A 13,563-nucleotide genomic window follows, 5' to 3' on the forward strand; every position below is an offset into this window, starting at 1 on the left:
AGAAGCAACTAGAGAGAGAAAAGCGAAGAGATAGGAAAAGGCAATATGTTAAGAGACTCAGAGCCAAACAGTCAATATAGAATCCACAGGGTCAACTAGAAAGAGTAGTTTCCCTTTCAGACCTTGCGGTCTATATGGCAGAAGACGTTAAGGTCATCTGTTTCTTTGGCCAACGGTTAACGGACCAAGGTGTCTTGTAGCCAGCACAACGACCAACCTCCTTTACAGTCCCCCAATTAAGTCAGGTACCCATGGGTGGACTCAGGGGCGCCCTGAATACCCCCAAAATAAAAAAATCCCAGTCTACCTCGAGATTCGAACTCAAGGACCCCAGGTTCGGAAGCCAAGTGCTTAACCACTCATCCACCGCGCCCCCCTTAATTTGAGATTTTTGATAAAGAACAAAAAATATAATCTTAATCTACTTTTATAATAATCTTACTCATATTTCACCTCCCCTTCTCTGTTCTGACCATTCTGTTGCTGACCATCATCAGGTCTCTCGCTGAATGTGTGGGTGACCCCAAAGTTGGTGATGAAGACATTGTACGCACCACAAAACAGACATATCGCGGTCACTGTATAGTGAGGCGGCCATTTTCTCTGCAAATCTTTAAGCCTGCAGGGAAAATACGTAGATGTAGTGGCGACGTTACGACGAATCATGGCGACATAGATGTAGTGGCGACGCTACGACGAATCCTGGCGACGTATAGTGTTAGATTCACCAATGCTCGGTTAATGCTTCTCAACCTTACCATGGTGCTCGTGAGGAAACGGTCATTAGAGGTGACGATTAGGCACGCGAAAGGAACCCCCGTTGGCGTTCCTAAGTACCGAGTACATTGCACTAGCGGGGATGGAAGAACGCCCCAACACTATCCACGCGCCGGTCCTCAAGAGACAGTTTGCACAGCAAATCCCTGCACCGATGTCCAGCCAAATTTAAAATCATTTCATTTTTTTACTAGAAAAATAATAACGGCCCAACTCGAGTTTTCCCCGTGTGGCCAGCGAGGTAATAATTCTGTTCTAGAAAAATCGTTAGAGCCGTTTTTTTTTAAATCTCAGCGTCCAGGTTCCGCCCTACACGAAGTTATGACTTGAATAGAGGTATAGTAATAATTAATCCAAAGTATAAAACTTGACTAGAGTAGTTGAAATTCAACCCAATAAAGATACGGGCGTTCTTATACAATCTAACAGTGAAGAAGCACATTAATCAACATGGAACAACAACTGATGGCTAGCGGCTGACTGATAGATCGTCTGAACTCATGGATAGCAAGCTTCACATAGATATAGTAGCCTATCTCTATCTTTCTAGATCAGGGGTTCTCAGCCTGTGGGACGCGACCCCTTTGGGGGTCGATTGTCGATTTGCCAGGGGTCACCTAAGACCATCGAAAATATGGATTGTTATAGTCTATTCTTCTATTGCTGTATATGTGTGTGTGTGTGGGGGCGGGGGTCGCGGCAGAGTGGCGGATTGTAAAAAGGGGTCGCCGAGCATAAAAGGTTGAGAACCGCTGTTCTAGATACTTATCGACACCGGTAGAACCTATAATCACCTACCCTTGATTACACATTTACCATATATCTAATTTATGCAAATCAATTGTTCTCTCGAAAATCTACACACTTTTCAAACTCAATGTGACCCAATAATGCTGGCTGCTACGGTCAGCCGTAATGGGTTCTGTCAAGCGTGACACTACACACCCGCGTGACAAAGGTTACTCTTGAATCAGGTATATTTGAAATACAAAGTAAAAAAAAACAACAACCATACTTAAAAAAAACAACAAAAAACAAAGCTTATATTAAGCGTAGTTGTATCAATTAGTATGATTCAGTCTCGTAATTACATTTGTAAAAGATCTAGTCTAACTAAATTTAGAAAGCCTTCAGGACAGAAGGCTCAAGAGTAAAGTAGCAAGTATACATAAAACACTGAACCATAATCGTCAAATACAAAAACAAAATTTAATAAAATACTCTGAAAGACACAAAGATAAAGGCACATTCCTCGTCCCATATGCTAGGACAAATTTGTACAAATATTCCTTCTTCCCTAGTGCTATTAGAGCATGGAATGGGTTGCCTGAGCTAGCCAGGAAAACCAGTGACTTGGCAGAACTTAAGTCATTGATTAATATGCATGACTGAATGCATGACGCGTAGGACGTAATCATCTTCTTTTTTGAAGTAACGTCTGTATTATATAAGATAAGATAAGAACTATAATTAATCTATGCAATTAGATTTATTAGACATATTTTTACCAATTGTTTTTTTTTTAGCCTGCTTTAGCTTTCTCAATGCGCTCAAAATTTTTACCAGACAGACAGACAGACAGACAGACAGAGTTGATATAAGTTTAGTAACACACTTACTCTAATGTGAAATATAAAGTCCGGTTGACTACTAGCGCTACATGATGCCAACTGACAATACTAAAGGACAAATGACAAAGTAGAATCCAGATTCTGTGAAGCAAGAGGACTTGTTTATAGTCAAAGTCACGTGGCAATGAATTTACAAATGATATCAACTGTCAAGTACGTATTAACTCTTTCTCTCCGTAATTATTTTTTCCATGTTTTGAAGGAATTCTTCATTTGCTCATTACTATTTAACTATTGCTATTGCCCGGGCCAATGAACCCCTTCGCTACGCCACTGCCTGATATTTAAACCAATAAATGAAAAAAGACAAACTGTAAACCCTATCATGGGAGTAGTCAGGAATTATTTTGGTGGGGGGGAAGTATAGGCCTATATGTGTGTTTGTGTGTGTGTCTATACGTAATTAATCTTCATTACATTCGGATCCTAGAATAAGTTCTTCCTGGAGTTAGTGGAAAGACAGTAGACACCCAATCCTTGGCAGCTCGGGGTTTGGAGGAGCGATGTGAGCTCCCCCAGTGGGGTCTGGACAAGCATTATTTCCGATATTTAAAACTTTAAAAAAAAATGCATATTCTGAGGTACCTACAGTACAATATCCTGCTGATGTTCACCTTGAGATTTTAGGGGGATCCGGTAGTTTATTTTAGTGTCTAGATGTACTATTAATAATCTACTAATTAGGCACATTTCTCGTGTTACATAGTGCTGGTAGAGTAGCGTTAGCTTCTAGGAAGAAAAAAAATTAAAACAGTGTTCTTCGCCAGTACTTCTATTATGGTTGTGAAAGATGGACTCTGAGGCTGAAGGAAGAAATAAAGCTTTGGAGAGAAAAAAGACGAAAAAGCTGGATATCAGATACAGGGCCGGCCCTAACAATTGCGGGGCCTTATGTGAAATGGATTGCGCGCGGCCCAGTCAGGGTAGGGAAAAGGATAATAAGTGAAAATTAAGTTTTTGTATTAAAAAATAAATTCGTGTTTACATTTGATTCATTCTTTACTAAGTACTAAATCATGATCAAATTAGCTTTCGAGCCTTGCGTGTAGCGAAGTCTTACAGTATATCATCAAAATTCTGTTTCCTAGATAGATCACGCTCAATAGCAACTATTGCCCCGTTGTTAAAGCTATCTAAGTGAACTGTTGGCCTAAAGTAATTGAATGACAAACCAATATGGGCAATTTCGTATATTTTTCAGGAGATTTTTATGTTTTCAGTAGATTTCCATGAGTTCATGGAAAATCAGGAGGCCGCAGAAACTTTGTAATGTAAGTTAAAATGGTTTCATTTAATAATTTACACCTAGAATTAGCGCGAGGCTTATGATATCGGGGCCCACTGCGGCCGCATAGGTTACAGTGGCCTAAAACCGGCCCTGATCAGATACCAGGAAAATGAAACAAATGAGTTTGTACTTTTACAAGTCAACACTCTGGCTGGCAAAAAGGTGGAACTCCTCAATACTGTGAAGAGACGAAAGCTGAGCTGGTTTTGGTTATATTGTAAGACACGACTCACTATCAAAAGTCATTCTTCAAGGTACTATGGAGGGAGCACCAAGAAAAGGCCGTCCAAAGAAAAGCTGGATGGAAAACCTCAAAGAATAGACCGGCCTCTTTCTTGATGTCCTGCTAAGAACAGCTGCTGACCGGGATGGGTGGAGGGATTTGCTTACTTGAACTGTGGCAGTACCAATAAAGATACAATGGTCAGATGACATGTGTCCTACAGAGAGTTTATCATTGAAAGAGGGGAGGGGGGGGGGTCCAGAGACGAAAGAGATACATACCCAACACACAAAACATTGAAACTAGCACAGGTAACTCAGAGACTAACACAGGTAACTTAGAGACTAATACAGGTAACTTAGAGACTAACACGGGTAGCTTAAAGACTAACACAGGTAGCTTAGAGACTAACACAGGTAGCTTAGAGACTAACACGGGTAGCTTAAAGACTAACACGGGTAACTTAGAGACTAACACAGGTAGCTTAGAGACTAACACGGGTAACTTAGAGACTAACACAGGTAACTAACACAGGTAACTTAGAGACTAACACAGGTAACTTAGAGACTAACACAGGTAGCTTAAAGACTAACACAGGTAGCTTAGAGACTAACACAGGTAGCTTAGAGACTAACACGGGTAGCTTAAAGACTAACACGGGTAACTTAGAGACTAACACAGGTAGCTTAGAGACTAACTCGGGTAACTTAGAAACTAACACGGGTAACTCAGAGACTAACACAGGTAACTTAGAGACTAACACGGGTAACTTAGAGACTAACACAAGTAACTTACAGACTAACACGGGTAACTTATAGACCTACATATGTAACTTAAAGACTAACAAAAGTAACTTAGAGACTAATTCAAGTAACTAACATAGGTTACTTACAGACTAAGACAGGTAACTAGCATAAGTAATTTAGAGACTAACACAGGTGGTAACTTAGAGACTATCACAGGTATCTAACATAGGTAGCTTAGATACTAACACAGGTGGTAACTTAGAGACTATCACAGGTATCTAACATAGGTAGCTTAGATACTAACACAGGTATCTAACATAGGTAGCTTAGAGACTAACACAGGTGGTAACTTAGAGACGAACACATGTGGTAACTTAGAGACTAACACATGTGGTAACTTAAAGACTAACACATGTGGTAACTTAGAGACTAACACATGTGGTAACTTAGAGACTAACACATGTGGTAACTTAGAGACTGACACAGGTAACTTAGAGACTAACACATGTGGTAACTTAGAGACTAACACATGTGATAACTTAAAGACTAACACATGTGGTAACTAAGAGACTAACACATGTGGTAACTTAGAGACTAACACATGTGGTAACTTAGAGACTAACACATGTGGTAACTTAGAGACTAACACATGTGGTAACTTAGAGACTAACACATGTAGTAACTTAAAGACTAACACATGTGGTAACTTAAAGACTAACACATGTGGTAACTTAGGGACTAACACATGTGGTAACTTAGAGACTAACACATGTGGTAACTTAGAGACTAACACAGATAACTTAGAGACTGACACAGGTAACTTAGAGACTAACACGGGTAACTTAGAGACTAACACAGGTAACTTAGAGACTAACACGGGTAACTTAGAGACTAACACGGGTAACTTAGAGACTAACACAGGTAACTTATAGACCTACATATGTAACTTAAAGACTAACAAAAGTAACTTAGAGACTTATTCAAGTAACTAACATAGGTTACTTACAGACTAAGACAGGTAACTAACATAAGTAATTTAGAGACTAACACAGGTGGTAACTTAGAGACTATCACAGGTATCTAACATAGGTAGCTTAGATACTAACACAGGTGGTAACTTAGAGACTATCACAGGTATCTAACATAGGTAGCTTAGATACTAACACAGGTATCTAACATAGGTAGCTTAGATACTAACACCGGTGGTAACTTAGAGACTATCACAGGTATCTAACATAGGTAGCTTAGATACTAACACAGGTATCTAACATAGGTAGCTTAGAGACTAACACATGTGGTAACTTAGAGACTAACACATGTGGTAACTTAAAGACTAACACATGTGATAACTTAGAGACTAACACATGTGGTAACTTAGAGACTAACACATGTGGTAACTTAGAGACTGACACAGGTAACTTAGAGACTAACACATGTGGTAACTTAGAGACTAACACATGTGGTAACTTAGAGACTAACACATGTGGTAACTTAGAAACTAACACATGTGGTAGCTTAGAGACTAACACATGTGGTAACTTAGAGACTAACACATGTGTTAACTTAGAGACTAACACATGTGGTAACTTAGAGACTAACACATGTGGTAACTTAGAGACTAACACATGTGGTAACTTAGAGACTAACACATGTGGTAACTTAGAGACTAACACATGTGGTAACTTAGAGACTAACACATGTGGTAACTTAGAGACTAACACATGTGGTAACTAAGAGACTAACACATGTGTTAACTTAAAGACTAACACATGTGGTAACTTAGAGACTAACACAGGTGGTAACTTAGAGACTAACACATGTGGTAACTTAGAGACTAACACATGTGGTAACTTAGAGACTAACACATGTGGTAACTTAGAGACTAACACATGTGGTAACTTAGAGACTAACACATGTGGTAACTTAAAGACTAACACATGTGGTAACTTAGAGACTAACACATGTGGTAACTTAGAGACTAACACATGTGGTAACTTAGAGACTAACACATGTGGTAACTTAGAGACTAACACATTTGGTAACTTAAAGACTAACACATGTGGTAACTTAGAGACGAACACAGGTAACTAACATAGGTAACTTAGAGACTATCACAGGTAACTAACATAGGTAGCTTAGAGACTAACACAGGTGGTAACTTAGAGACTAACACAGGTAACTAACATAGGTAACTTAGAGACTATCACAGGTAACTAACATAGGTAGCTTAGAGACTAACACAGGTGGTAACTTAGAGACTAACACAGGTAACTAACATAGGTAACTTAGAGACTAACACAGGTAACTAACATAGGTAACTTAGAGACTATCACAGGTAACTAACATAGGTAACTTAGAGACTATCACAGGTAACTAACATAGGTAGCTTAGAGACTAGCACAGGTGGAAACTTAGAGACGAACATAGGTAGCTTAGAGACTAAGACATGTGGTAACTTAGAGACTAAGACATGTGGTAATTTAGAGACTGACACAGGTAACTCGGACACTCACCCACACATGTAATAAGTTAAATCTTTAACGTCTTTGCCCACTATACTTGAAGTGAAATGTCTTAGAAAATAGATGGCTATAGACAAAGTGTTGAATAAACACAAGCTGACCCAGTACATGGTTAAGTCAGTGTCTCTCAGCTTCCGGTGTCTAACTGCCAGTGCTGCCAGGATGTTACCTGTGGAAACAGTGGACAATACAAACATCTTGACGTAGAAATTAGAACTATCTAGTTAAATTAAAAAAAAATTATATTAAGTAATGGGTGAGAATGTCTGTTTGTTTGTAAAATGTTTTACTTATTTCGGATGTTCCTTCAAAGTTGAAGATAGTTTACTTCCTAGTCCAAACCTCCCGCAGGACGACAGGGGATGGGAGCGGGCATGTTTAACCCGGGACCATCAATAAGTCCGAACGACAGTCCAGCGCGCAAACCGCACGACCAGGCAGCCATCCACGCTGCCTTTCAATCGCTGCATTATCTTTCAATATTGCAAGTTTTAACCTCTTTTTACTCTATAAAACAAAATTAATTAATTATCACTAATTGATTAACTAACAATTTAATTATTTGATTGATTCATGTGTTGTCATCGTCAATGTATAATTGTGCAAAATTTCAACTTGATCCGAGAATGGGAAGTAGGAGAAATAACGTGTACAAGATTTGTACCAGACAGACAGACAGTCAGACAGAGTGAATTAATATAAGCTTCGGTAACCATCGGGTCATAAGTAGGACAGTACGAAGACAACAATAGTCATTAAAATTGAAAAGGTCATACGCAACAAGTCTGTCCACTTCAGAGTAATATTTTAGACTTAGTTTAAATAATTTGACTAACCAACTTACTAATTTATTTAGCATAAGATAAGTAAGATAAACAAGCAAGACATTTTAAAAAAGTTCCTTGTTTTTGATTATAGAGAGGGGGACGAGAAGGAGGTTTCACTTTCCATAATGGCAGCCACAGATGTGGAATGATGTTATTTCATGTACCACGAGTAATTATTTCTAAGATTTCTTGATATCATAAATAATCATTACCTGGTATCCCATATAATCTATACATGGTATCCCAAATAATCATTACCTGGTATCCCAAATAATCATTACCCGGTATGTTAAATAATCTATACATGATATCCCAAATAATCATTACCTGGTATCCCAAAAAATCATTACCTGGTATTCTAAACAATTCTTACTAGATATTTTAAACAATCATTACCTGATATTCTAAAATATTATTACCTGATACTTTAAACAATCTTTATCTGGTATTCTAAACATTCATTACCTGGTATTCTAAACAATCCTTACCTGGTACTCTAAATAATCCTTACCTGGTCCTCTAAACAATCCTTACCTGGTACTCTAAACAATCCTTACCTGGTACTCTAAACAATCCTTACCTGGTACTCTCAACAAACCTTACCTGGTACTCTAAACAATCCTTACCTGGTACTCTAAACAATCCTTACCTGGTATCCCAAACGTTGCAAAGACAATGGACGTAACCAATAGAAACGTTTTCCCTTCGCCATAGAGCCGTTGGACTTCCTCCTCCTCAGGACTGAGGCCCATTATTACGTAAGAAGGAAGGATGGAACCAGAGCGACGCCTCACATGCGTTGGTAGGATGGACAGAACGTAGCAGTAATACCTTTTGTTTGCTGACAACAGGAGAGAAAGAAATGATTAGCGATTTGGGCTTATATTATCTTAGTAACTATTGACGTTTCTTCAAAAGAGAAGATAAAACGTCCAATGCATATTAATGTGTTAATTTAGTCATGTTTGTTAATTAGAGTCTTAAAATTCTACTAAGTCGTTGGTTTTCCTGGCTGATTCAGGCAACCCATTCCATGCTCTAATGGTGCTAAGGAAGATGGACCACTGATTAAATTTGTCCTAGCAAATGGAATAAAATAATTCACCTTATTATGCCTTTCTGAGGATTTCATTAGATTTTGTTTTTATTTTAAAAATTATGGTTCATTATTATATGTGTAATTGCTACTTTACTTTTGAGTCTTCTGTACTGGAGTTTGAGTTTGAGTTTTGAGTTTAGGCACAGCGGCACAATTTAGGCCATTTCATGCCCGTAATCCTTTAAGGATCACTCTCCCTTTACATAACAAGGGCTAAATTCTATACAGTTAGATCATTAAAAACACGGTCTATTCACAGTTAAAATAGTAAAGGTAGTAAAAATTTAATAATTTGGTAAAAATCTTATGTAAATATTATATGTTCACAGTTCAAAAATCAGATCTTCGTAGACAACCCCACCTTCAGGAACAAAGCCCAGTACCTTCCCAGGGTCGACAATGTCGAATAGTGTTTTCAAGGTGGGTGTTCTAAAAAAATTCTCCCTGACATCCTGGTATCTGGGGCAGTCAATGAGAATATGTTCCACGGTGAGGCGAGAGTCACAGTACTCACAAAGTGGGGGCTCCTCTCTCTTCAGTACAAAAGAGTGCGTGATGTAGGTGTGACCAATCCTAAGTCTGGACATGGTCGTGCTACCACGCCTTGTCAGACCCTTAGATGTGGGCCGCCACCTGACATCCGCCACAATCTGCCTGAGTTTACTGTGAGTCTCAGCCTCCCATCAGTCCTGCCACTCTCGATAGGTGGCAGAGGCAATACTTTGTACTGGTACTAGTCCCTAAATTGTACTAATGACGTTACTCTACTGAAATGTGAAAATATTCGTTTGTTATAAATCTCTTCACTCTATTCAGCTCTAATAAAGCTGACCTGTCCCAAACAGAGGACGCATATGGTAGTCATGGTCTAACCGTGTGTTTTCAGCTCCGAAGTATAAGAGAAATGATTTGTGTCTCTCTTATTGTTCTGCTTATATTAAACAAAAATTTAGTTTCTGTATTTTGGCTTTTATAATTGCCAGACAAGGTTCGCGTCATTTTAAAGTTTGATTTATCTTATAATTGTCAGGACGTTTCTTCTTTAAAAAAGCAGATATGTTCCTCGCTTATCCATGTGTTAATCTTATCCTGCCTGTTAATCTTATCCTGCCTGTTAATCATATCCTGCCTGTTAATCTTATCCTGCATGTTAATCTTAACCTGCCTGTTAATCTTATCCTGCCTGTTAATCTTATCCTGCCTTTTAATCTTATCCTGCCTGTTAATCTTATCCTGCCTGTTAATCTTATCCTGCCTGTTAATCTTATCCTGCATGTTAATATTATCCTGCCTGTTATTCGTATCCTGCCTGTTAATCTTATCCTGCATGTTAATCTTATTCTGCCTGTTAATCTTATCCTGCATGTTAATCTTATCCTGCCTGTTAATCTTATCCTGCCTGTTAATCTTATCCTGCCTGTTAATCTTATCCTGCATGTTAATCTTATCCTGCCTGTTAAATAGAGACTTAAAATCTTCTAGGAAATAGTATTCCTGGCTGACTAAGGCTACCCGTTCCATGGTCAAATGATACGTGGGAAGAAGAAGCAGTTTTGCGAATTAGTCCTAACATATGTATATGGTACTATCTCCTTTGTCTCTGTGTTTAAATACTTTATTAGGCTGTGTTTTTCTAATACTAGATTATAGTTCTGTCTTTTAATATAGTCAGTGATGCCCAACCTTATACAGCCTGCGGGCCATTTTAATTTCCGACACTCGTGTCGCGGGCCACATAAATGAAAAGATACAGAAAAATGAAATAGAGAACAAACCATTTTAGATAGTTTTATAACAATAACAATCTGTAGATGAAAGGCTCAGAGAAGAACAAGCAGGTTTCCGAAGAGGCAGATCATGTACAGAGCAGATTTTCGTTTTACGAAATAATATAGAACAAAGTCTTGAGTACCAACAACGGCTAACGATCAGTTTCGTGGACTTCTAAAAAGCGTTTGATAGTGTCCACCGAGAATCACTAAGGAAAATAGTTAGAGAATACGGTATCCCAGAAAAATTCGTCCAGATCCTACGACACCTTTACAGTCAGTCTAGTTGCTGCATTAAAACAAAAGAGGGAACAACAGAGTTTTTTTACAATCGAGACAGGTGTGAGACAGGGGTGCATCCTATCTCCCTTCCTTTTCCTCCTAGCCATCGACTACATAATGAGGAGAGCAATGAACCAGACTGCCTTTGGTCCAATTGACGGACTTGGACTTTGCTGATGATGTTGCACTACTCGGGGCTACAAATAAATGCATTCAAGAAATGACGGAGAGCCTAGACAGAGAGGCACCCAAAATTGGCCTCCGTATAAACTTGGATAAGACTAAAATTATGCGAGTGGGATATAAGGCAAAGGGTGTCCCCGTCATACTTGGCGAGTTAAAGCTTGAAGAGCTGGACAAGTTCACGTACCTTGGCAGCATCATAACAAATGATGGAGATGCTTACCATGATGTAGCGTGCCGAATAGGAAAGGCAGGGAGCATTTTCCAAAGGCTGCAGCCTATTTGGACTAACCAAGCCATTGGACTCGAGACAAAAATACACCTTCTCAACACAATCGTCATTCCAACTGCTACATATGCATGTGAGACGTGGAAGTCATCTGTCAAAATTGAGAAAAGACTAAATGTGGCTCAACAGAGATGGCTGAGACGGATTTTGGGAGTCAGTTACACAGACCGGATCTCAAACAAGGAAATCCTATGCTGAACTGGGAGTCGAACACTTAGTGAGGTTGTGACTGAGCGTCGCATGAGGTTTGCGGGACATGTTCTACGTCAAAATGAATTACGCACACCAAAAGTTGCGATAACATGGAAGCCAAAACGAGGAAAGCGCAAACAAGGACGTCCTCGTATTACTTGGCGACACACCTTCATGGAGGACCTCAGAACAGTGGACACCAGGTGGGAGGAGGCTTCAGACATTGCCAGTGACAGATCTTTATGGAGACAGCTTGCCGCCCAATGCGCCGAACGGCGCGGAAGGACCTAAGTCTAAGTAATAACAATCCCGTGGATCCGGCCATAAGTCAATTACGTAACAAGGGTTTCAGGTGTCTTGTAACTGAAACAGTTTTTCTACTAAATTAAGTGCTTGTAAACATTGTGATCCTACACAGCAATTGTTTTCGGAAACGTGCAAGGTGTATGTAGACAACACGGCGAAGAAATCTATATCTATATTGCTCGAAATTTCTCAAGCTGGTAAGTCTGGCTTTGTAAGTCAATCAGTTCCAGTTTGTGACACTCTTCAGCGGCAATAGTAATTATTTCGAAATCTGTTGCTCTGTCATTTAGTTTTGAATGGAGTTTTTCATCAAATTGTCCACTTGTTTTGCAACTGTCATGCCAGAAATGTTGACAGCTTTAAATGCATTTTATTTTCAGGCCGATTTTCTTCCATCACTGCTAGCAAGCACTTTTTATGCTTCATTTCTCTTCTTAAAATGTGAGCAACTCTGTGGCCTCCATTAAAGTCGACTCATTTTCTTGACTTTTTGGTAAACATTTTCGTCACTCGCTCAACTCTAGACGTAACTTAGCGACTCTTTTCTTTGCGGTTCAAACCAACAGTACCTCCATATTTTTGTAATGGTTTGTTTTAGAATGCCTTTTATGTTTTGTTCTTTAAAACAGCCAGACTTTCAGTACAAATCAAACATGTTGTTTTGTTAATTTACATTTAATAATGATTTGTCCACTTGTTCTGGAAGTTTTAACCTCCAATTCTTTGACACTCCCATTTCATTAACCTACAAATGTTACACGGAACGTCACCAATCATATTGATGTCAGAAGTACCCGAACCAAAAAGATGCAGAAAAGATGCGCTGTGTTATACACATGAGATGTCAAGGACACAGCTAGCTCAAGACAGCCGCTGAATCGTCCAAGACTCTAAAATAACTGTCAATTCTTGTCGCTGAAAAATACAAACTTGAGTTCTTATAGAAAAAAAAATTTACATGAATAACTAACAAGACATAGATTAGTATGAAATACATCAGAGGAAACGTGAGAGTCCTAACATAGAGAAAATAAATTTTTCAACCTTTTTCTTTATATTTTCTACATTTTGTGCTGATGTTTTGGCGGGCCGGTCAGAACCACGTCGCGGGCCGGATCTGGCCCGCGGGCCGTAGTTTGGGCATCACTGGTCTAGACCTACTATTACTAGTCTAGATAGTAGATCTACTTTATTTTTTTGGTCATTGTTCTTGAGTGTATAGATTTATAAGTTTAGTGTTTATACTGAATAAAAAGTACAACCAGGTCATATTCTTTAAGATACACTATAATGAACAAATACCTTAGTTTTGGTTGTCTAAAAGACAATGACATAAAAGAATATTTGGTGATATTCCCAAAGGAACTCTGACTTGATCTTTTAATTGTTTGTGTTTCTCCACTTCCGTTTCATAGCACCACAAGTTATT

At 38.9% G+C, this 13,563-nt stretch overlaps 1 protein-coding gene across 1 annotated transcript in view; it reads right to left on the reverse strand.

The window, feature by feature from the left end:
• LOC106053338 (uncharacterized) overlaps positions 1 to 13,563 on the reverse strand; it is a 34,770-nt gene extending 21,207 nt beyond the window's left edge. Inside the window, exons 1-5 of the mRNA XM_056010556.1 lie at positions 13,437 to 13,563; positions 8,664 to 8,855; positions 7,179 to 7,356; positions 2,397 to 2,489; positions 443 to 619 (exon numbers count right to left, since the gene is read on the reverse strand). Of these exons, the coding sequence (XP_055866531.1) occupies positions 443 to 619; positions 2,397 to 2,489; positions 7,179 to 7,356; positions 8,664 to 8,766 (551 nt within the window). The 5' untranslated portion in view covers positions 8,767 to 8,855; positions 13,437 to 13,563. The remainder of the gene's footprint in view (positions 1 to 442; positions 620 to 2,396; positions 2,490 to 7,178; positions 7,357 to 8,663; positions 8,856 to 13,436) is intronic.

This window comes from Biomphalaria glabrata, chromosome 14 (assembly GCF_947242115.1).
Source record: "Biomphalaria glabrata chromosome 14, xgBioGlab47.1, whole genome shotgun sequence".
Lineage (NCBI taxonomy): Eukaryota > Metazoa > Mollusca > Gastropoda > Planorbidae > Biomphalaria > Biomphalaria glabrata.